The sequence below is a fragment of the Vigna unguiculata genome, chromosome 9, assembly GCF_037176805.1.
Source record: "Vigna unguiculata cultivar grain cowpea cultivar isolate G323 ecotype 2 chromosome 9, ASM3717680v1, whole genome shotgun sequence".
NCBI lineage: Eukaryota > Viridiplantae > Streptophyta > Magnoliopsida > Fabales > Fabaceae > Vigna > Vigna unguiculata.
Genome location: NC_140800.1, coordinates 39,747,784 through 39,773,155, shown reverse-complemented (window position 1 = coordinate 39,773,155; position 25,372 = coordinate 39,747,784). Strand labels below are relative to the sequence as shown.

Below are 25,372 nucleotides of genomic sequence, written 5' to 3'. Positions count from 1 at the left end.
TTTTTTTTAAATAATATTAAAAAATAATTTATCATAATCTAATCAAAAATTGAGAGATATAATTATTAAAAGGAAAATATATTATAGTCAAGTCGCAATTAAAAATTGGTTATAAAAAAATATATAATATATTATTTTTTTCTTCTATATTCATAAAAAATGAATATGAAAATACAAATACTCGTGAGAGAAAAAATAATGTTAATAATTATTAAACAAAAATTTCATTATCAAGTGAGAGAAGAGAGTTATCTTTTTTTTTTCTTCAAGAAAGAACAAATGACAAATGAAAGTAAAAATAATTAGTTTGTGTCTAACTTCCTTTTTCCTTAAAAAATAAAAAGAAAAATATGAGGGTGAGAGATGAGTACAGTTGTGAGAAAAACTAAAAAAAGACAATATAAAAGAAAATAAAAAATATATTAATAAATATTTGGTTTAATTATTTTTTTTTGTTCTTGTTTCTAAAAATGTCAAGTAGGTCCCCTCTAGTTGTTTTAGTCTCAATTCGATCCCGATTTTTAAGTCGCAATTAGACATTTTTGAACGAAAACAGAGATTAAAAAATTAATTAAACCTTTATTCTTTATTTTATTTGATTTTATGTTTTATTATTTGTGAACATTAAATAGTGTGCTTTATAAAAAAAATAAAAAGACATACAATTTAATTTTCATCAAATTTTAAAATATAATACCTATAATTTAAAACTTTTCAAAAAATTTAAAAATATATACATAATATGAAAAATAATTCAAAAATATTTGGGAGGGTCATGCCTACCCTTACATAATCAGCCAGTGTGTGTATATATATTTTACCATTTTAGTTAATTTTAAACTCTTACAATTTTCATATAAAAATACAATATTTTTCTAATAATTAAAAATAGTAGATATTAATTAAAGTAAATTGTGTAATATGGAAATCGAAAATATATTAAAATATTTTGGATAATAAAAGATTCTCTGTAAGTTTTGAATGTTATTGGTAGTCTTTTAATATATATATATATATATATATATATATATATATATATATATATATATATATATATATATATATATATATATTATAAACTGGTGAAGTTAATTTTTTTTAACAAAACACATTCATTTTTATCGAATAAGCTTATTAGAGAATAATTATTCGGCTATGAACTAACTCAAATGGCTTATATTTCTGGAATACAGTGTTTAATCGATTCAACTACATGAATAGTCTAAGAACAAATTTGGATCACCATTTTTTATGAGGAAGAAACTAATTGGGGGAAAGGTCCCTCAACTATAAATTAATTTTATTATTAAAAACGATAATTGTAATTAAAGTTTAAGAAATTAATTTCTTAACTATTTATGTGACGCAACTCATATCGGTGAATTAGTTCAATCTCCAAAAAAGGATTTATATTCTTTAGAAGATTTCGTATTTAAAGAATACCTTTTTTTTTTTTTTATCTTTTATATTTAAGCTTCACGGTAAATCTTGACTAATTCAATTTATTTTAAATATACCTAGGTAAAAATAAAATAAAAATATTGTTTTATTTATAATATTTAAATTACACAATTTTAACTATTTTGTATTCCTATAATTTGTGTGATTTTGGTTCTTCGATTTTTTTTATCCAATTAATTGACATCCTTGAATCTGCGTTTAGGAAACATTGATTGATCACGAGTGGTCGAAGCTTGAAAGAGTACTTTTGCATCTTTTTAGAATTCTAAAAATACGTTAGTCATTATTTTTTAAAATTTAACAAATTTGACCCTTTTATCACTTTTTTTCTTCCTAAATTCTTAAAATTCTACTGTCGAATATATTCTTGGTATTTTATGATAAATCTGAGACATAAAATAAACGAGAGCTTAATTAACTCACTTTGTACAGATTTTGAACGTGAGAATTTGAGGATTTAAAAAAAAAAAAGAGTTAATAAAATTGCTTTCTTTTAGTGGTATTTCTTATTTAAAAAATGCTGAAAAATTTAATTATTAACCTCGGAGGACCAAAATGACACGTAACTAGTTGTGTAAGTGAGATTAATTAAAAATAAATAAACCGGTTGCAAACTTTCCAGCATATATATAGTTAAAAATTGTAAAGTAGTTTATAATATATTAAGGTTTGTGTCTTGATATACTTGTCGAATCCATGAAAATACGTATAACTTAATGTATGAAAGTAAGGACTGAAGAAAAACCAAAGCCTGTCCCGTAGTGAAAAGGAATTCCACCAATCCAAGATTCCCATACACCAATTTTCATCTTCACAAATCATCTCTCAATACCGTCCTATAAATATGCATCATTTCTTCTCACTCACAAAAACCAAACACACACACACCTTCAATTTTCTTCTTTTTTTCCATTTCCATGGCTTTCACAACCATGCCTTCTTCACTCACAAACCCCACTTCTTCCCCAACTATCTTTCTTCCTCCCATCTCTCATCGTAACAATCATCTTTTACCTCCAAATAAACTCATCATCAATAAAGGCCAACGCAATCTCCGAGACTTAACCGTTGCAAATGTTGCAAGTCCTTCATTACCCATGATTACCCCACCAACACCGGAGGAACACCGCTCAGAAACCACCGCCGGCCACCACCATGTTGCATGGACTAGTGTCCCGCAGGAGAGGTGGGAGGGAGAGTTACAAGTTGAAGGGCAAATACAACCATGGCTGGTAACACTTCATATACTTCATTCTCTTCTTCACCTCAAATAAAATTACCCAATATCCATGTCTTTCTGCATAGTTTCTGCATAGTTTTAAAGTACTAAGATGTAACTTAAACTTATGAAACACGAGTTACCATAACAGTAGAAAAGCAAAGTGAACAAACTTATTTTTTTTCTCTCCAGCAGAGACACAGCACAGTACTCCATTGTAAGCTACAAAAACAATAATAATTAATGAAGCAATAGTATCGATTTGATCACAGGCTTAGTCTAGGTTTGTTGGTCATATACACCAGTATAACGTCAGAGAATGAAAAACCAATAAAAGAATATATTATAGTTAATTAAAAGCAAACACATTAAAATAATAAAAAGTCTGTGTCAATAGGTTTTGAATTTTTCTTTTTTTTTTTTAATAACCTCTGACTATAAACACGCAAACTCATATAAACAAATAATTAATACAACATCAAAGGATCTTTGAATATGTGTCCTCATCATTAGTGGTTGGTATATTCCATGATACTTATACGCAAACGTCATTTTGTTGACTACATATAATCAAAATAATAGGAATATCGAGTACATAGTAAGAAAAACAGTGGTGTTTTCGTTTGTTTGTGTTACTTGGACAATGGTTCTTGACCTTATAATAGTAAATAAATATGAATGATTACATGCAGAATGGAACGTACCTGAGGAATGGGCCTGGGATGTGGCACATAGGAGACTACAACTTCCGCCACCTCTTCGACGGTTACGCTACGGTGGTGAAGCTCCGAATCCAGGACGGCCGGTTATTCGCCGGCCACCGTCAACTTGAATCGGAGGCGTACCGAGCGGCGAAGAAGAACCAGAAGATATGCTACCGGGAGTTTTCGGAAGTGCCAAAGGCGGCGAATTTCCTGGCGTATGTGGGGGAGCTGGCGAGCCTGTTCTCCGGCGCGTCGCTGACGGACAACGCGAACACCGGCGTGGTGAGGCTTGGCGACGGGAGGGTGGTGTGTCTGACGGAGACGCAGAAGGGGTCGATTGTGATTGACCCCGAGACTCTAGAAACGGTGGGGAAGTTCGAGTACAGTGACTCGTTGGGGGGTCTGATTCACTCTGCGCACCCCGTTGTGACGGATACGGAGTTTGTGACGTTGTTGCCGGATTTGGTGAGAGCAGGGTACCTTGTGGTGAGGATGGAGCCAGGCACCAATGAGAGGAGGGTCATTGGTCGGGTCAATTGCCGGGGCGGGCCTTCACCCGGTTGGGTACACTCTTTTCCTGTCACCCAACACTATGTTCTTGTACCCGAAATGCCGTTGAGGTACTGTGCTCAGAATCTGCTCAAGGCTGAACCTACTCCTTTGTACAAGTTTGAGTGGCACCCCCAGTCTAAAGCTTTTATGCATGTTATGTGCAAGACCAGTGGAAATATTGTAAGCTAGTTAATTGCTCATCTCTGTGTATTTGTTTTGATCTTCCATGTTATGCACTTTATCAATGATTGATTCTCTGTGTTTGATTTTGAAGGTGGCAAGTGTGGAAGTGCCTCTGTTTGTTACTTTCCATTTCATTAATGCGTATGAGGAAGAAGACGAAGATGGGAGGGTGACGGCCATTATTGCGGACTGCTGTGAGCATAATTCGGATCCTACCATTCTTGATAGGCTTAGGTTACAGAACCTTCGTTCTTTTAATGGTGAAGATGTTCTACCCGATGCTAGGTGATTGATATATGGATATCTTAGCCTTTAGATTACGGAAAGATCATAATGCATACGAGTGACTTATGGTTTACTTAACATTGATTAATTAACAGGGTTGGACGGTTCAGAATACCACTGGATGGAAGTTCATATGGAACACTAGATGCAGCATTGGACCCAAATGAACATGGGAAAGGCATGGACATGTGCAGCATAAACCGTAATCATCTAGGGAAGAAATACAGATATGCGTATGCTTGTGGAGCTCGGCGACCTTGTAACTTTCCCAACACACTCACCAAGGTTTGACTTAATATTTGAGTCTTTCAAACTTATCTATGGTTCCGGACATATATATATTTAGTTGAATGTGCTTTGATATGGAATATTATGCAGCTTGATTTAGAGTTGAAAAAGGCTACGAACTGGCATGAAGAAGGTGCCGTGCCCTCAGAACCATTCTTTGTGGCACGACCAGGAGCAACAGAGGAAGATGATGGTTAGAAGCTCCTTTAATTCAAGCATGCATGCGTTCCTTTTCATCCTGTTCTTTGTTCTTTATTACAATTCTCCAGCAGCTTCATTCTAACCTGTCTTTTTCTGAAATGGTAGGCGTGGTAATCTCCATTGTCAGTGAGAAAAATGGAGAAGGGTATGCGTTGCTGTTAGATGGTTCCAGTTTTGAAGAGATTGCTAGGGCCAAGTTCCCTTATGGACTTCCATATGGGTTGCATGGGTGCTGGGTTCCAAAAGAGTAACAGTATCACTGAATATTGTGTAGTAATATAAAATCTGGTCAGAGAAAATGACGCAACTGCTTGGAAGCACTACACCTATACAATATATTATGCAAGTATACTGGGTACAAGGGATATTCGTCCTTAAGCGTGTAATATTATTGTATGTGTATGATAAGGTCGCAATTATGGATTCGTCCTCTTCCCCTCAGCATTTTGTACATTGTACTGCATGTTTATATCAATGAGTAATCTCATTTTTTTTCTCAGTTCTCCAACTACCAATCCTTAATCCTTACCCAATGCAACAGTGTATTATTAAAGTCAGAGTATTGTTAGAAATATGTGTTGCACCATCATGTGGCCACGTTCGGTTGATCAGAGCATTTTTCAGATGTTATAAACTAGTTTTTTGTACTAGGATAAGACATGCCTCAAACATGAAGCTCAGATTCATGATGGGCCACTTTGGCATTGGCTCTTGCACATTTTAGACATCTCAAAGAAAGATCCAGAGTGCGACCCATTGAATCATTTATAATTATCAACTACAAACAACTCTTCTGTGTGGTCTATCTTATCTCACGTCAGTGCTTATTTTGGTTGTTCTAGTATAAAAATGCATCTTGAAATTTTCTAAGCAGCATATCTCAGGTTCTGGGTTCACATGCAAAAATGAATATTAGAAAAAGGAGTGAAAAACCAGTTCACTCGACTATCTTCATCCTACGTAATAAGACCAATTATATACGAACATATATAAATTGTAGATGGGTGCAATGAAATTTCTGCGGGATCAACGTACCCAACCATAAGGAATCTAGATTTATTTTGTTTTATTATTATTAAACTTTGTCAGTTTATAATATAAGACAGTACATGATTCAAACATCCTCATCTTTGAAAAATACTCTCCAGAAAGCAAGCATCTGGCCGTCCTCTAAAAAAAGGGGAATCGGATTAAACAGTCAGATCAACAAATTATTCACCAGAGAAATCCCCAATAAATTTTGTAACCTATTTTCATTTTGTGAATAAACCAGGTACATTTTGTGATGGGAGCTTCCAGTGTCCAAGAGAACCTTGAGTTGTCTGGTGAAGAGCTTTTAAACATATAAAAATAATTATTTCTGGTCAGTATAAACAGCATCAACATCATCAAGCTCAAGTAATTTGCTCATAAGTTGCTTGTTCAAGTCCATAGCCTCATCGTCTACCTGAAAAATCAAGTGTAACTGACTCAGGTTTTACCCAATCCAAGGTTTTCTAATTAAAAAGAAGTTAAGGACAATCCCTCTTTTTATTTAGAAAAATAATAGAATGCAGACGTTAAATACCATTATAATCGTCATCAATATACAACAAAGACCTGCTCAATCCTTATAAATAAAGTATGTAGAGGGTTTGAGCTGCATTTAATTCCCTATAGATTTGTCTATTTGCAACAAGAGTTCAAAGCTACAAGCATTGAATTATATAACTTATGCAGAAAAGAATGAGAATGCAGATTTCTACAGCCTTGAAGAATGGAATTCAATTGTAGAAAACTAATAAACGTGAACAAAGAAAGATGCAACACAAAAAATAACTTTGGAATTCATGGAGTCAAGTAATGCTAGTAATTAGCATCATACATTTACGTGTGTAATTAAAGAATATGATAGAACAGAATCATGTACTCCCCCAAATTGCTTAGTTCATTAGTAGCTAATTACACACGCCAATTAAGCTCTGAAATTCTCACAGCATGAAACTTTGGCAACCATTTAGCTAATAATTTTCAATTCAAGAAAGCATTTCAACTCAAGAATGCACCCCAGCAATCCTACATTTAGATTCAGAATTAGAAACAAAATTAAAGGGAAAGGAATTTATTAAAATAAAAATTCTCACCTCACCTGGACAAAGAAAACAAAAGTGGGATGGGAGAGACGAACGTAAAGAATTTAAAAAATCCTCTTCGATTTTTACTTGTATGTAATCTTATAAAACGAAGAGTTAGATAAACATAATGGATCTGACACCCTCCAAAGTCAGTAATTCATTTTAGAGGGCAAGTCAAGTAAAATCTCAATCATTGATGACAAAATCAACTATCAACGTTGTGTATCCATACATACATGCAGAACATATTATGCATGTTTCAAATATGAAAGTTGATTTTCTCATCAATGACTGAAATCATTTACTGTGCCTTTGCTTACTTTACAAAAGCCAGATCCAAACATAATAGGAATGGTTTATAACATGAATAAGTGGAAAATTAGTGATAGAAACACTAGTGACACTCTCCAGAATAGTTTGTCTGCAAATGCATAATTGTAAAAATGCAATACAGAGAAGAACAGGACAATGAATCAGGAAAAAGTAACACCTCCCAAACCCATTTTAGAAATTGCATATTACTGAATCAAAAATTAAACTTACACCTTCAGAATTCTTTGTTATACTATGAGTCCAAAAGATAAATGAAAAGACACATGCAAAAGCCAGTAGACAAACCTCAACCGCGGTATCTGGAAGAAGCTCAGAACCATTATCAGGCTCAAAATCTATGCCCTCTTCTCGCAGCTTAGATAATATAGATGAATAGTTCTCTGAAGAACCTACAATTTTATAATACCTGACAAAATGAAATAAAATGAACTCTAGTTGGCAAGCTTCAATTTTATGCTCTACTCTTCTTGTTATGAAGGGGTAAACAAACAGATCAGCAGAGTCTCGAACATATTTCAGCCATTATTACAGCCATCAGAGCTACCAAGTAAGACTAACTTAAGTGTGAGAGATTACAAGATCATGTGATGTTGTAAGAAATGCTTACCCTATATATGTAAAGCAAATCTACCCAGTGAATCAATTTCAGACGAATGAAAGATTTGATACTCTTGTATCCAATAACTCCTAAAAAATGTGACTTTTATAAATATATTTGTTAGACTGTAACTATTTCTCATATTGATTTTGGTTGCCAGATTTTAGAAAATTTGAATAATAAATACCTATTTAAATATTTGAAAATTTCTTTTATTTCAAAAACATTTAAATAGGAAGCCAGCATTTCCATTCTCTCATACCAATTCTAACAAGACAAGAATTGCTGGAGATGGAATTCAGAAAATGACATCAGGCTATTGCAATGTCTTCGCTTTAAATATTACAAACTAGGGTTTCAATGCAGATAATTAATTTCCATCGTTATACATAGATTTCATAACTCAAAATAAGAAGGTATTATAACGCTTGAGTTGTCATTGGAGCAGTCAGTATTGGATAATGCGTTCCATCCGTGGATGCTGAATTATTAATTGTTGATCACGCATATCAATCTATGATTTTACCACCAGCCTTTCAAATTCACCCACGTTATAGTAAAGAAATTATTTTACTCAAACTAGCTAATGTGTTCTTCAATAATTGGTGAAGAAAAAGGGTTTGATGAGTCAAATGGATGATCTCATTATCACTGGTTTCAAGTTTCCCCCACCAAGACCAAGAAAATGTCACACATCTTTCCCTATGAAGACCACAAATTTTATTGTAACTGAGAAACACAGAGAATAGCTGAGAATTACCTTTCTGACTTATCCTCTTCGGTGTCATCTTCATAAGTTGGAGGTTCAATTACATCCTCAGCTCCAGCATCCAAAGCAATGGAAAGCAGTTGATCTTTGTCAGCATTAGTAGCTTTAATATTTACTACCCTAACACGTCTAAACTTAAATGTCACAGACCCAGAATCTGCCATCTTTCCTCCATAGTCCTTTATCACTTCTCGTATCTTTGCCACAGAACGATGTACCTTATCAGTCGATACCTCAACTACCATACTAACTCCTCCATAACCATAAACCTGAAGGGTAAACATAGAAGGATGAGTTAAAATAGCATTCCGAGAACAAAATTCCAAAAAATGTAATCCACCATGGTAGAGTTGAACGTATTCGACCCAAGGATGGGTCCAAACATAAAACTGACCCCTTCCCACACGTCTGGGCAGGGTCCGACCCCTTCTAGGAATATAGACTCATTTACCTAATTGACACCAATTTCCCTCGCACCTGACTTTTTTAAATTTCACAGCTAAAGTCAGAGTAAAAAGTAATAGCATACAAAAATGTGTCCCCAAAAATGTTAAACATCTCAAACTCTCTAGCATAATGCAATTAAAACTGAATGTTATTCGTCATATGCATCTGCCTACATGGAATTTTGTTTCTTTACTTTGCCTTAAGAACATGATAGCGTCATCTTTGAAGTTCATCAGTACAAAACTTGATATTGAAATACAACATAAACACGCTCATTAAGGTTAAGCAACAAGTCAGTCCTTAAGCAAACAACATAAAGCTTAATAATATATATTACATACTTGATTACAACTCATGAATGGGTGCATACTATATACCACCTAACCCCAAAACTGGACCAAAAAATTACCAGTCCCAGAATTATCTGCTTTCCCATGGCAATCAAATCAAGAGTAGTTTTCTACCAACCTCATAGACTTTCTCAAGATAAGCCTCTTGTCCTTTCTCAGAAGCTCTCTTGATATTGCGCTCAACAATATCTTTAGGCACATCAAGCTCCTTAGCTTTCTCAAGTACAGCCGCCAAAACTGAATTGGATGTTACATTTGGACCACCTCTCTTTACCCTGTCATTCAACAAGATGAAAGTCATGCCACAATGTGGTTCTTTAATCAATTAAGAAAAAAAAAAAAAGACAGTAACAAAATCCTCTAGTTCAAACCAACCAATACAAATTACAGAATAGATTCTGATCAAATTCAGGAAAAATAGACACCACTTGCAGTAAAGTAAAGAAAAACCGAAAAAAGAAAAAAGAAAAAAGACAGAAGGTCATTAACTTTTTCAAGTCATTAAATCCTGGGCAACAGAAGGTCAATTTACTAAATACCCGTACCACCTTAAAATAACTTGGTAGTACCAATCATATCAGTGATGTAACAGATAGAACATAAAAAATGAGTTAGTTGATGAAGGACTTACGCAGACACAACCTCCTTTCCGATCCTTGAGTACAGTTTTGCCTTCTTCGCATCTTGGGCTTCCTGTAATTTTCTTATATAAGAATCAATCCTTGCAGAAGCAGAAGATTTCTAAAATTCAAAATAATTGGTAAAAGGGTATGTATAAGACAGCGACCCAACTTAAAGCCACATAGTAACAGTGACCCTTGTTCAGAAATAACGGAAGAAGTAATTAAAACACGAGCATAACCTCGTTGATTTACAACAAAAAGAGCTAGAAGAGTAATGTCCTTAAATAAGTTAACTGTGAAGGAAGATACCGATACTAGTTGAGAAAATGAAGGGCAAAAAAATTTGATCAAACAGGTGGCATGCATAAACCTTTCTCCCAGCAATTTTGCTGGAACGGCGACCCATACAAAGAGGAGCGGAAAACCATATCCTTCTCACTTGGGAGTTCTGAGTGCACGCTCTGTTTGGATTCAACCACAAGGTTTTGGCGCGAAAGAAGGTGGAGGAGGAAGATGAAAGTGAGAGGCGAGTAGTCAAAGCCTGAAGCTGAAGCAGCGCTCTCATCTCTTTATTTGATTCCTCGTAGAATACACACCCGCATGGTAACGCCATTTATATTACTAATTACTACCATGTTTTAACTAAATGTTTTATAATATCAATGGACTTTGTATGTTTAAGAGTATTAGTAAAGTTCTTTCATAGTTAGCTATTAATTATATCAGTGTTAGAAAAAAATTAGTATGGATAATGAATTATTTTTCGGTTCAAGTAAGTTAGGGATTCTAATTTAAGATTGGTACAAGTTATCTTTGGTTTGAGACGGTTTAGGAATTTTTTTTTTTTTATATAGATTAAGGTCATTTTTATTAACCTTAATTAAGGTTTTCATAACTAACATAGGTACCACTAATTTTTTTCACAAAATGCTATCTAGGTTTTTTTTTCAGTTGACCTCAATTGATTAGAAACTTTTTCTAATGTCAAAACAATGAAAATTTCGATAAACTTTAATTGAGATATTTAATGGTGTCAATTAGAGAACTTTTTAGTCAACATATTAATTAAAAAGCCTAAAAAAACCTAACATACGAAATCGAAAATTAATTTTTATTAATATCAGCCAAAATAACTATAATTAATGTCAATTAAATAAATATTACTTAACTTCAATCGAAATATGTCAACATCAACAACAAAATTCTTATAAACTCTGTCCAATAAATAATTTTAACCAACATCAATTGAATTACATCATTAAATAATATTTTTGAATTATTAAATATGTTTAAATTGTATATCTACTGATAATTAAATTACACTGTTTAAATAAAATAAATAAATTTTAATTATTAATTTAAAAATATATTTAGAAATAAAACAATTAAAATTCAATATATTTGCTAAAAATTATGAAATTTCTTATCAAACATGCATTCATTTTTATAAAAAGCATGTGTAAATTTTAATAATTGGGGACGTGTGGAACATAAAACATTATCCATTATCCATGCCCATCCCAATCAAACAACCCACTTAGCCATTTTTTTGTGGCCTTTCATATGCGAATAAGTTTTGGGCCTTACTATTTTGAACTCCCTTTTCTTACTTCTCACTCCTCAATTTATTTTACTTTTGTTTACTTTGAATTCTCCATTTGTTCATCCTCTCTTCTCTTCTGTCTCACTTTCTTGTTCTTTACAAAACATTCTCTTCCTTTTTATTTTTCTTTTCTTTTCTTCCACTTCATTATGTCTGTGTTCTCTGTGGACTAAACAAAAATTGCTTTTGTTGTGTATGAATAAATATATGATGTAACAAGTTTAGTTTAATATGCAAAAAATTAATAAAAAAGGGAACACAAATAAACAGTTATTTTTTTCCTTTTTTTTTACACACAAAACATATATCACAAGGGAACTTGTGTTTATTAAATGTTGAATACTAAAAATAGTGAAATTTGTATTGAAACTATGTTAAAATTTACCTTTGATGTATTACATCCAATTAATATAATATATTTTGCATATACTTTTTTTAATGTATTTTACCAAGATAGATATATTTCTAATAAGATTTAACTTAATTACTATTTATAGTGAATAAATTTGAATATATAAAAATGAACTAAATTATTCGTAAGTGTTAGGTGAAATAAATAAATAAAAATTACTCATAGTCTTATCATTCAGGATAGATTTCAATAAACACACAATATCTTGCTTGAATTGAGTTTAAATATCTTAATCACTCGATATACATGCATAACTCTCAAATCAGAAACTTATTCACTTTTATCTTATCTCATCATGCAATTATGCAAAAACAATGTTATAATATTACAACACATTCAAATTGTTAGTTCAACTTCTTTGCACCATTTCAATGTTTTTTCTTCCGTGTATATGATCTAAAACCATTGCAGAAAAGAAAAAAGTTTTTCTTAAAAGGAAATATAAGTCTTTCTCAATGAAAAAAGAGACTCTCCTACTTCTTCAAATGTTTTTTATTTTTTTATTTTTTGTCTTTGTGAAGTCTTGGAAGTTTTTTTTGAGTCAGAAAACCTAAGCTACCCAAAATTGGTTGGTCGCGGCGAGTAAGAGATGTCTGCACCACAACTTCACGTGTGCCTTCTGCTTGTACTTATCAATGTTTTCTCGTGAAAGAAAGTCAAAGACAAAATAACTCATATATGGACAAGTGTCACAATATTACAAATGGGTAATTTATTAAAATCTGCAGTACTTTGTTCTCTTAATAAGACAAACACAATAGATGTAAATGCAAGTTTAAATTTTAATGTAAAAATAACTTAACATGAAGTTGAGAAAAAAAATGTGTGATGTGTGGTTTTAGAAAAAGACCAGACCTGTTTCCTACAACAAACCATGTGTGGTTTGTCTATTACATAGTTATCAGAAAATAAAGCAGTTGATATTGAAAACATGGTCCACGGTGGGGAATACAGCAAAACATTATTAATATGTATAAATATGTTTAAGTTGATTGGCAGCTGGTGGTTGGAATGATTGAAGAGAACAATGATGCAGTGGTTAAAAAAGGCCAACGAGATTTCATGCCAGTTATGCAATATTAATAACATATTCACCTCTTTCTATTCATAATCATCATAACCATGGCGTTCTCAGAAATTCCTACACAGACAAATTAAGGAGTAAACTTCGGAAGAGATAAGAAACCATTAAATTAGGTTGAAGCCAACCAGCCACGTGTTTCCAGAATTAAACAGCACATTTTATGGACATCTCGTGATTTTTCAAATATCTTCTTAGAATTATAGTATGGTTTGTTCTTGTGGTAGTTTTGAAAAATACCATGTGATGCTTGGCTGTCTCTATAAAACTGTACGTGTGTTTCTTCCTTCGCACGTTGTCCGGGTTATACCTTATAATTAACCTGTTACTTTCCTTCCTTGTTTCTTCTTCTTCAAATATCTTTATCCCGTTAATTTCTTCTTATTTTAATAAACCTTCACTTCTATAGTTAGTTGTTTTTGTTATTAGCTAATTTTAACATTGTTAGTAAGTGTTAACTTTTTTATACAATCTCAACAAAAAAGTTAAGATGTAAGAACTTCTATATGCTATTCAATAATGCTATATTTCTCAAAGCTTAGTAACAATTGTCATGGATACCAAAATTTCTTTGCTACATTCTTTCCTGGGGTTGAATTGCCATGTTTAATGTTAAATCATGAAAATAATGTCAAGATTGTTTAAGAAGACCTCATAAAACTGAGAGTTTTAGAATCTTCTCTTTAATAAATTTTTCTTTGAAATTTGTATATACATGTAAAAACTTAAATCAATGTGTGTGATATCAGTGTAGTATAATTTTGAATAAAAAAAATAATTGTTTATGTTTTTTTAGTTACATTAATTTGGACGCGAAATTGAAATTTGTTTATGTTGCAAACTTTAATATATTTTGGTACTCAAACTTAAAAAATGAATGGATTATAATCATTTTAATTAAATAGAAACAACGTTTCAATTGATGTTTGAGTTGGAATGTGTTAATGATGTAAACAACTCGAATGTCAGTCTGAAACATGTCAAAAAAATTTAACACAGTTTGATTAATATAATTATCTATATCTATTTATTTTTAAAGTTTGGGAATCAAACTATATTAAAGTTTGGGACAAAGAATTCCAATTTCACATCAAAATATAAGAACTAAAAATATATTTATGTTAGAAGTCTCAAATCGATTAGAGATAAGACTAATTTAGAGTATATAAGTAAATGCAATTTTACCTTACAAGTCAATTTTATAAGATTGAGTTAGGCTTATAAACCACTTCCTAACATGGTACTAGAGTCTTAGTTTAGATATTATGCTAGCAAAATTTGATATTATTTGGGTATATTGTTTCACCCATTATCGTGTCATTATCACACCACCCATTATAATGTTTAGTGTCACTCACGATATATATATATATATATATATATATATATATATATATATATATATATATATATATATATATATATATATTTCGACATGAGAGAAGTGTGTTGAAAATTTCACATTGAAAGACAAGGTCAATTTAGTATTTTAAGATATATAACTGGATTTAACCAATTTAAAATATATAAATTGATGCATCGAAAATAATTTTTAAAAAATTCAAACTAATGACATTGGATAATTTGACGTATCACTTTTTAGGATCAAACAATATTACCCTATACATCAAATAGTAATAATCATCAATGTGCCTATAGATTATAAGATCTCCACATAACAAATAATATAGTGATGGTTCATGCTAGAATCTCACCAACTTTTGATCGGAAAATTTCAAACATGCAATTAATTTTGCAAACTATATTTTATCTAAACACAACTAAAGTATATACCAATAGTGGTTTTTTAGTATCAAATTAATTAGAAAATATTTTAAATAAAACATTTCCTAACTTTGAAGAAATCAATCAAAGTAACTATTATATTTTTATTCTATTATAAAAAGTTTGTATCCGAAAAATATAGAACAAAGTTTTAAGACTTAAAAAATGCGCATTGTCCCCGTTTTTACTTTTAATTTTATACTTAAATTTGTGTAAAGAAAATTTTATAATTTTATTAACTCAACTTATAATATCAATAATGTATAAGGCCACTGTAAGATGCGAATAGCATTAATCCAAATGATAATCTTAACAAAAAATTATTATTTAATGCAGATATTTATAGCAAGATATAATATAATGTACTGATCATGTGTATATCAAATTTTTATTTAAATTAAGTTATACGTTTGTAAGTATATCTTCATTTTTCATTATAGAAAATTAACACACATTATCATTAATGTAGAACATAGACACGCAATATTAATGTTTCCAGATTATTTTTTAAGATAAATTCTATTATTAAAAAAATCCCAATGATTAATTGTTTGGTTTTCTTTGAAATTGATCTTACTGTATATGCAATGTGGATTCTGTTCTATGTTTTATAGTATTTGGTAGTAGAGTGTTCCACCCCTATGTATCCATAGTTATTCTAATCTGTAGTAAATTTTAGCTTATATAATTTTGAGAACAAAAAAATAAAATATTTAAATTAAGTGAACCCTGACTCTACTCTAAAAGATTTTTTTTTTTTAAATGATGGATCTGTTGAGAAGATTGGAAATTTTAAAAATTAAGCGAACCATGTCCCCAATTTTACATAAACCGTGTATATTATATTTATAAACTTACTATCCTTTGTTTATTTCAAATTTGCCTTCAGTTAGATATCGGATCGGTTACCTTGCTCAAATTGCTTTTTCAAAAAAAAATTATATATATATATATATATATATATATATATATATATATATATTATGTTTCAAAACGATTAACGTTTAATAAATGGTAAACAAATTTATTTTTAAAAAGACATATATTTTGGAACAGTATAATGATATTTAATGAAAAGAAACTAAAAAAGCAAAATCAGAATTAGCAATCATAAAAGCCTTGATTCGTGTTGTTGTTAGACTCGGTAACACATAATGTATAGTTTGATGTTGAATTAATAAATTGTACTATCTCATTATAATAATAATAATAATAATAATATTAACAATGACAATAATAATAATAATAATTGATAAATCTGAAAGAACGTAGCAGAAAAAGGATAAAGGCAACAGCTGGCTAACGCTACAATGATGGTTCCTTTAGACTTTCTAGTTCTCTTAACTCGTTCTTGCCTCACTAGTCCACACCAAAAAGAACACGCAATCCCAACAATTTAAGAAACAAACTCAGTTTTTTTTTTAAGAAAAATACCACTTTTAATTATTTTTAGTAGATATTTAGTCTTTAAAATATATGTTAAAATAATCTCTAAAAAATATGGATGAGTTAAATTTACTCCTAAAAGTACTCATTGCATTAAATGAATAATTAAAATTGCCTCTATTATAATTCTTGATTATTTTTAGGATTCCTTTCCATCAACTAAATTCATTTCAAAATGTTTTAACAGTAAACCTATATACTTATACTCGATTGGTTTAAAATTAAATTCAAGCTTTTTCGTGATAGCCATGCTTTATTAGATAAGATGATAGTACACAAGTGATATGCTTTGCATGTTTATATATTAACACTAAAAAAAATCAAAATTTTCTACGAACAAAATTCATATGTCGTGTGAAACGGAAAATTATCGACGGAATAATACATACAAAAAATTATTTTATGTATAAGATAGAGATGATCCGTAGGTAACGAGACATAGAAAATAATTTGTAGATAATGTTCTTATATATGAATATAGTAATAGATAATTATCAACAATATTCTATACGAAAATTGCTTTGTAACAAGTGTGGATATTATTTGCAGAATTTTTTCATATGTTACTCTAGAGTGCTCAATGTTTGAAATGGATTGATTATCTACTGATATATGATCTTTATGTAACGATGAAGTGATGTTTTCTACAAATGAATTTGAATCTAAAATATAATTATTATTATGTAACGTTTTTAATTAAAAAATAATATTTTATATCTTTGTGACTCAATTGTAATAAATTTAAAATGAAAGAAAATTTAAAAAACACTTAACTAAATCAAATGAAGTTTTAATAGCACGTCCAAAAACAAGTCGAAAAAAACATATACTTTGTTGGAAAGATATAAAAAGAAAAATTCACAGGACCATAGTTCAGAAAAAATTAGAAAATTCTTTCATTAATAATAATTAATAGGTATACGACAACACAAGTTATATTAGAGATTCCAATTATCAACATAGCATTATTCTCTTTATAAACAAGGTGGATAACAAACTTTAATGAGTACTTTGAATAAATAATAGAATAGAAGGAACTCCAACATATGAGATGAGGAAAAAACCTTTTCTCCAAGATAGTTTATCTGGACAAGATAGATTGATTGTTCTTTTCTTCTTTTTCACTCTCTCTTATGACTTCTTTTCTTTTCTTACCAGGCACTCACAATTTTTGTCTCTCTGTCTTCTCATACTATTTTCTCTCATGATAAAGGCTTGGAGTCCATAAAAAAAATATCTATTTTATTTTTATAAATTAAATCAGTGTGGGCCCAATAAATTGGTGACCCACCTGACATATTCTAATAAAAAATTAAGAAAACATATCTAAAACCCAACAACTCAAATTCAAAATGGTCTAGGAAGATATCCAAATCATGTTTTACAAAATGTAACCTAACCGAAGTATTAACATGATCCAAAAGTTCAACATTAAACCTAAATTTGATTTACATAAACTATAAATACAAAACTTTATATCTATATAAAACTATTTAAACATCTCAACCACCTAGTCGGGAATGATCTCAACGTGAATATACTCAAATAGCACGATAACATGTTAGTTAAGACCATATCAAGGTTAATTGTGATTAAGTTAAGATAAATGGCTACAATGCATTAGTATAGTACGTATTAGGCAAGTTAATTAAGGTGATTAAGTACGTGGACTAGGTTCATCGAGATAAATAAACACAATATAAATAACACACTACACGAGATAAATTAATTGTGTTCCATTATTATAACATTTATTATGATCTAACTCACTTGGCTAACTTGAACATTAGAATGTCTTCTGCGGTATACCCCATCTCGGTCTTGGAGAGGCTGACCTAGGACATTTTGGTTTAAAAATACAAGATTAAAGTTGGAACACGTGAAAATAGCAACTCGTAAGATCTTTGCAAAGTATATTCAGTTATATCTTAAAAGAACCTAGAATATAAATTATTATATAATTTGTTATTATCATTCAATTTTAATAAAATTTTCTAAAGATATTTATGAAAGTATAAAATTATAATATAATTGTTGCTAGAATAAACTCATAGTATATATATAGTTTTATTGAATCACAAATTGTTATATATATTGAATACATGAAAATTTACTATATTAAAATAATGGGGGGAAACTTAAAACGTGCATAATATACCATTTTTTTATTATTAATTTTTTGTTTTTGTTTTTAAGAATCTTAATGGAGATTATTTTGTCTTATAGCAACCATAACATATTAAAGGATTTTCATTCTCAACTTCTCAGAATCCATATAAACCTATCCATCTGATGCAGGTATCATCTATACCCAAGGAATTGACTTTAATCCACCTTTATTTATGAGTTAAACACTGAATCAGTGCATTTCTTTTACCACCACTAACTTTACAAATGCCACAACCGACACCCACTAAACTCTTTAAGAATCAAGTTTTCATCGAATAAAAGAAAAGATAAAGTGCCACTCACTCCGATCCTTCTTAACATATTTCAACAACTACTTTAGATATATGCATCAGTGGTTGATAATATCAATCAAAGTTTATTTCTTCTTTTTTGGAGAGTAACAAAACTTAACTTCTTTTCTTAATGTTATATATCTATCTCACTTTACAAATTTCACTATTTATCACATTTTTTCAGCGATAGAGTAAAACTATTATTATTAAACATCATTAAAATTAGAAACAATTTATCATTAATTGAATAAAAATCTTTTTTTTTAAATTTAGTAATGTACAAGTATCAATGATACAAACTATCGTATTAACAAGTGATTGGTATAGATAATTGAGTAAGGCTTATTATGAGTCTTCTGAATAAAGGAAAAAAAATTGTTAACCCTGAGTTGGGATGGATTAATTGAAGTTTGGGAGAGTAAATTGAAAAGGAAAATCATTTAATACTTTAAATTAGACTGAAATGAAAAAAAAAAGAAATAATTAAGATTTTTAAAAGTTTCTTTCACTAATTGTTTAAAAAATTTATTTTAAAATAAACTATTTGTTATTTTGAAGAGTTTTTATCTCAAAATGTCTTGTTAACTTCAAAGAAGAATAAAAAAAATAAAACTAAATATTAAGTATGCTCAAATAACAAGTTAAACACTTTGTTTTTGCTAAAAAATGTGTAAAAGCAAAATTTTTTAATATTTTATTTACTTTTTTAAGTTGAAGTTAATATTTGTAATTATTTTTAAGTTTTTGAATGGATTTATTGGAAAGCTAACAAACTTCTATAATACATGAGTTGTAACAAACTTGTTTGAATGACACTATGAAACTATTTTACATACATAGTATATTTTCTTATTTTTTAAAAATATACACATTTACACTAATAACATATAAAAAAGTAAAAACATTTCACTTATGTATTAGATTACAGTTTTAAAGTTTTGTTTATGTATAAATGAGTATTTTGATTTAAAATTAGAGTAATCATCTAAAGACAATTACAGAATAATTATGATTAATTTGTCGGTTGATATATATGTTTTTTTCCCATCTTCCCAAATAATTGATTATGTAGGTGTTAATATTAGAAAGTAATGTAGATGATTGGATGTAACAGAAGAGTAGTATGAAGTATATAATGGAATTCAATGTTTGAAAGCGTAGGTTGGGTGAAGAAATAGTATTAAAATCCAATAACGCGTATGTAGTTTGACATTTACCATGTGAGAATTGCAAGGAAGTCGTATTCAAATACATCTTTATACTTTTACTTGCTTCAACCACTTATTAATATTCCTACCTCCTATCGTATTCAAATTTTACCCAATCTTTATACACTTATTCAATTCCTTTTTCAAATTCCTTTTCAACCCCGCGTTATGCAACTGCGTAAATTCGCAAACACACCCACGGATGAACAATTCAAATAATAGGAAGAAGATATTATAAGACATATGAAAAAGATCAAAATAATTAAATTGGTATATATATTACGTAATAATACCCATCTAACTAATAGACATCCTCATTATCCTCATAAAATAGTTTACAAAATTAAGAATTTTGCAGAAAATGATACTTTCAACCTAAAAAACTAATAAAATTAAATAATGTCTTACTTTCTTACTTGAGCTGATAAATTTTTATTATATATATATACACACACATTTAGTGACAATTTTTTTATATAAATAAGAAACAAAAGATAAAGTTATCAAAATAAAGATAAAAACAAATATATAATGAGTCATGTATATTCATCTACTTATAATTACACAATCAACAATTAAGAATTTCAATCATTCTATTAATTATTTATCAATAGGTAGATTTTAAAACCAAAAGAATACAATTTCTTAGTATAAATATTATTTTATAAAAAAATCACTTTAAAATAAAAAGTCAATTTGTGTCATATTATAGAGAAAGAAAGATTTCAATAAAAAAAAAATGCAAATATATCAACAAATATTATGGTAGGAATAGAAGGAATACAAGGGAGGATAAGTAGTACAAATGAATCCTGTTTTTGAATGACAAATGCATCACTAGTATGGTAAAATGTGTATTGATATTATTAAAATTACTTTGGGATATTATATTTTGTTATTTGCATGTAGAGAACATTTATCAAGCTAGATAACATTTTTTTTTTGTTAGAGATACATGGGAAGTATAAATTCTAGAGTAAAGAATTTGTGGTTTATGTTACTGTGATATGTTTATATGATTTGTGTGTGAAAAGGTTGAAGTATCCTGAATGTTTTTTTTTTTTTCTATTCAACTTTTATTATTCATAAAATAAAGTGTTGTAAGTCCTAAAACAAACAAATGGTATATTAAAAGTTCAGATAAATTTAAAATTCACTTCTTTAACATATTTAATAACAAATATCTACTTATATATTTTGAAAATTAAATTATATTATAAAATATCATCACCCGACACATTATATATTTTGAAGATTAAATTATATTATAAAATATCATCACCCGACACATTCTTTGCATATATAGTATATAAACTTCAATTTTGTAGGTTGTTGACAAATTTAAAATATTCGATATTTTAGCACTTATAAATGTTTGATACAAATAGTTTGTATTGAATTTATATCGTATATGTTTACACATTCTTTACATCTTTAGATGAAAGTGTGAGCATCTTTATGAAATATATATAATAATCTTAAATGTTGAAATACAATCTCATAGTTCAATCTTAACATCTCATTATTTATATTGAGTCTCTAATAAATGTTGTGCTTTATTGAATCTTAACATTTTAAAACTTCCCAATTTATAGTCTAATTAAGTGTGTGACGATTAACTTTGTGACTTGACACTTGTATTTTTACTTTTCATAAATGTCGTATTATTTGGTTACAAGAGATCCACGAGATCTTTTCCAAATATTTACTGTATTAAAAAAAATTATTTTTAAATTTAATTTAATTTATAAATTATAAAATACAAAAATATAAAACATTAAAATTGTGAAAACAAAATTATAAAATTAAAAACTTAAAAATATAAAATTACAACAATTATAAAATTATAAAAATATATAATTTCATAATTACGAAATTATAAATACGCAAACATAATTCTTTTTTTTTTTTAGTTTCATAATTATAAATTATAAAACTATAAAATTATATTTGTATATTTTATAATTTTGTAATAATAAAATTATATATTTTTATAATTTTGTAATATGTTAACTTTTTTAATTTATATTTTTTACTTTTGTTAATATTTTTTTCTGTTACATGTTTTATATTTTTGTAATTATTTATTTGTTTATTTATTTTTAATTTTATAACTTAATAATTTTACTTAAATTATTATTTTTTTCATTAAATATAATAAATATTTGGAAAAGATTTCGTCATTACGTCTTTTTATAATGAATATTATGTTGACATTTATGGAAAGTGACACTGCAAGATAACTCTCACATTACAAAGTTAACTATCACACTAATGTGTAGAACTCAATTAGAAAGTTTTAAAATTTTAAGGGAAGAGCACAAAAAATTAGTAGGACTCAATGAAAGTTTCCAAATTTATTAGGAACTTAAAACATAACTAAACCTTTATTTTAATGTATAAATAATCAACTTAAACAATTTAAATAATGTATACTGTTTAAGGTCTAAAGTGTACAGAGTGCAAGGTTGTGAGTATGAAGAATTTTAAATTTTACGTATTTTGAGAGTATTTGAATTTCTACTAATTTAGTTAGTTGAAATACTTTAAAAAAATTGCATTTTAAATATTTTTTAATTTTTCTATCTAAATAAAAACATTTTCTTTAAAAGAAATAATTGTTTCATTAAAATACTTTATCCAAACATATTATGAAAGAATTAAAAAGAGAGAACTATTTGGAAGAAAAAAAATTGATAACTTGTTTGGATAAAAAGATTTAAAAAGAAAATTATTTTTATAGAGAATTTTATACATTTTATGATAAAATATGTTGTTTGAAAATTTTATAAAAAATTAAAATTATGAAATTTTATTTAGAGTAATTGGAGTGTTTAAAATTAAAAAATTTAATTTTTACCTAAAAAAAAGAATTTAAAGTAATTCGTATTCTCATATTTGTATTTTACTTTTCACAATTTTTCCTTAGTTTGATTTTGATTAAAGTATCATTGACTTGATTAAGATCACGATGTTATCAGAATGAATATTTTTCATTTGATGTGAATAAGATTTTTTTTATCGATTTTAATAATAGTTCTTTAGTGTAACACTCCATTCAATTAAGTACGCAAAATTAAAGGAATGTTATGGGAAAGATAACATAAAAGCGCGATCTGGAAGTTTTAAACTCAACTCCATATGATCCATGGCACACCACGATGTCCAAAAGAAACTAGAGGGAAAAAAAATTTACCAAGTACATAAATCTAAGGACGAACAGATACACGGGTCGCACCCCTAAATAAACTCATACAGAAATATAAACTGGTCCACGCGGATTAGGCAGCGGAATCTCCACCCCCTTGTTGCCTACGGGTGTTCCTCGCATCTGCTCACACCAACAAGTTGATGATCATCGCAAAAGAGAGTACCACACAGTAGATCACACAACAAAGAAAGTAGGGTAAGCTAGAGCACAAAATCATTTCATCAATGGAGTCAGATACATATTCACAGTCCATCACACATACATCACACCAGCATGTTACGACCTTTCAAACAATACACTACGACTCGACTCGACTCATCCGGATACGTATAACTTGGTCGGATTCAGCGGACACTTGCACTTGTGGTGGATACCTCTGCTCACCCCCGAGCTATGTTTTACAAGTGTTATAATGAATCAATATTTCCTCATCACAAGGTTAGCCCTTAATGAATTTCAGGCCTCCTATTACTCTCACCACAGGAGTCAGTCCGCTCTAGGTAAGACTAACTGACCCCTTAGAGTGTCAGGATGCGACCTTACCTTGAATCCTTACCTAGTTATACAAATGGGGCACCCACTAACAGGGGCCATAGAATTACATCCCGACCACTGAAGCGCGACCCTGAAAGTCTCACCTAGAGACCCCAAGGTATTACGCACTGACACAGACAAAACATGGTCACATAGTCAAATAGTATTCGTCATGCAATTATACATTCGTTACGTCAACCTTTCAAACCAATACCTTTCATGTTTCCAATTCCAACTCAATCCAACTCATCATAACCCATCCATGCACATAGGATTTCAACCCATCTCGTTATCATGCCTCTTTAATAATAACCACCTCATTTATTTCACATGCTAAGTCCATACCAAACCCGTCATCTACAATTCATGAATCATGCCAAGCATACATAATATTCCATTACATACATGTTTCTCATCATAACATTCATTTCCAAACCAATACTAATCATCCAAGAACAAACAGCATCCAAACAGCACACTGTCTCGTCCAGCCCCTCGCTCAGGCTGAAGGGTCTCGCTCAGGCGAGCCCCCTTTGCCTAGGCGAGGGCTCGAAGAGCATCTAGAAACCAACGCGGGATCTCGCTTAGGCGAGACCCCTCTCGCTTAGGCGAGACCCCTCTCGCCTGGGTGAGACGCTCGCTCGCTCAAAAATATTGAGCGGGTCGCCTGGGCGACCTCTTGCATAAAAGGGCTTGGGCGAGCCCCTGCCCATCTCGCCTAGGCGAGACTGGCTCGCTTGGGCGAGATTTGCAGGTCTCGCCACTGTTTTCCTGCAACAGTGACACCCACCATTTCAAACAACAGATCTATGCGTTCCAAACCAACATAGTATCATACCAACCACACAAAACTGAAACGACAGCCAAACAACATGAAACAACAAAATATAAGAGAAGGGCCTTAGCTTCCCTACCTGGAAAAAGGCCAACAATTGGGTTCCTAGTGCGAACATGAAACGCAACAGCTCCCAAGGCAACGTAGCGAACTGGAAAACACAAGGACAGAGTGGCATGAAGTACTCAGTACGACTCTAGACCGAACTCGAAGCAACTGAGATAAGAACAAACAAGGAGGTGTGGGATGGGATACAACTTACATGGAACTAACTGGCTCGAACAAATGTGACGGAGCTTCAAGACTGAACCCTAGCGGAGTGACGGCTGCGGCTCTAAGCACCAAGGGAGTGGGTTCTGAAAGTGCACAATGAAACAATTAGGCAGACTTAGGGTGATTTTATCCTTTGGACCAGCCTCCCCTTAGGCCCAACAGCTTAACGACAATCCTTATCACTGTTTTTTTTCTCTCTCAATATTAAATAGTGTTTACTCGGGAAATATTGGGAAAATTACTTTTTTATAAATGTGAATTAGATTTTTTTTTACATACGTATGTCGTAATTCTTTTTATCGATGTTCGCAGTAATTTTTGTTTTATAAAGATATTTTTTCTTCAACAATTTAGGAGGATTTCTTTCTCAATATTACTGAAAAACTTTCAACCAA

At 30.1% G+C, this 25,372-nt stretch overlaps 2 protein-coding genes and 1 long non-coding RNA gene across 3 annotated transcripts; 1 reads left to right on the top strand and 2 right to left on the bottom strand.

Moving 5' to 3' along the window:
- The first annotated feature begins 2,311 nt into the window (after nt 1-2,311).
- On the top strand, nt 2,312-5,392 carry CCD8 (carotenoid cleavage dioxygenase 8). The gene is made up of 6 exons (XM_028048529.2): nt 2,312-2,693; nt 3,373-4,116; nt 4,211-4,404; nt 4,500-4,689; nt 4,783-4,885; nt 4,999-5,392. Exons 1-6 carry the CDS (start codon nt 2,379-2,381, stop codon nt 5,142-5,144), a joined length of 1,692 nt encoding a protein of 563 aa, XP_027904330.1. The 5' UTR covers nt 2,312-2,378; the 3' UTR covers nt 5,145-5,392.
- A 516-nt stretch (nt 5,393-5,908) lies between these two features.
- Nucleotides 5,909-10,737, bottom strand: LOC114164055 (YebC-like protein). The gene is made up of 6 exons (XM_028048530.2): nt 10,498-10,737; nt 10,136-10,197; nt 9,623-9,779; nt 8,699-8,976; nt 7,626-7,746; nt 5,909-6,340 (listed from the first exon to the last, which is right to left on the bottom strand). Exons 1-6 carry the CDS (start codon nt 10,690-10,692, stop codon nt 6,248-6,250), a joined length of 906 nt encoding a protein of 301 aa, XP_027904331.2. The 5' UTR covers nt 10,693-10,737; the 3' UTR covers nt 5,909-6,247.
- Nucleotides 10,738-23,249: 12,512 nt separating this feature from the next.
- Nucleotides 23,250-25,103, bottom strand: LOC114162166 (uncharacterized). Its single transcript, XR_003599147.2, has 3 exons — nt 24,967-25,103; nt 24,784-24,855; nt 23,250-23,455 (listed from the first exon to the last, which is right to left on the bottom strand). It is a non-coding gene; the product is annotated as an uncharacterized LOC114162166 (long non-coding RNA).
- Between the last annotated feature and the right edge of the window lie 269 nt (nt 25,104-25,372).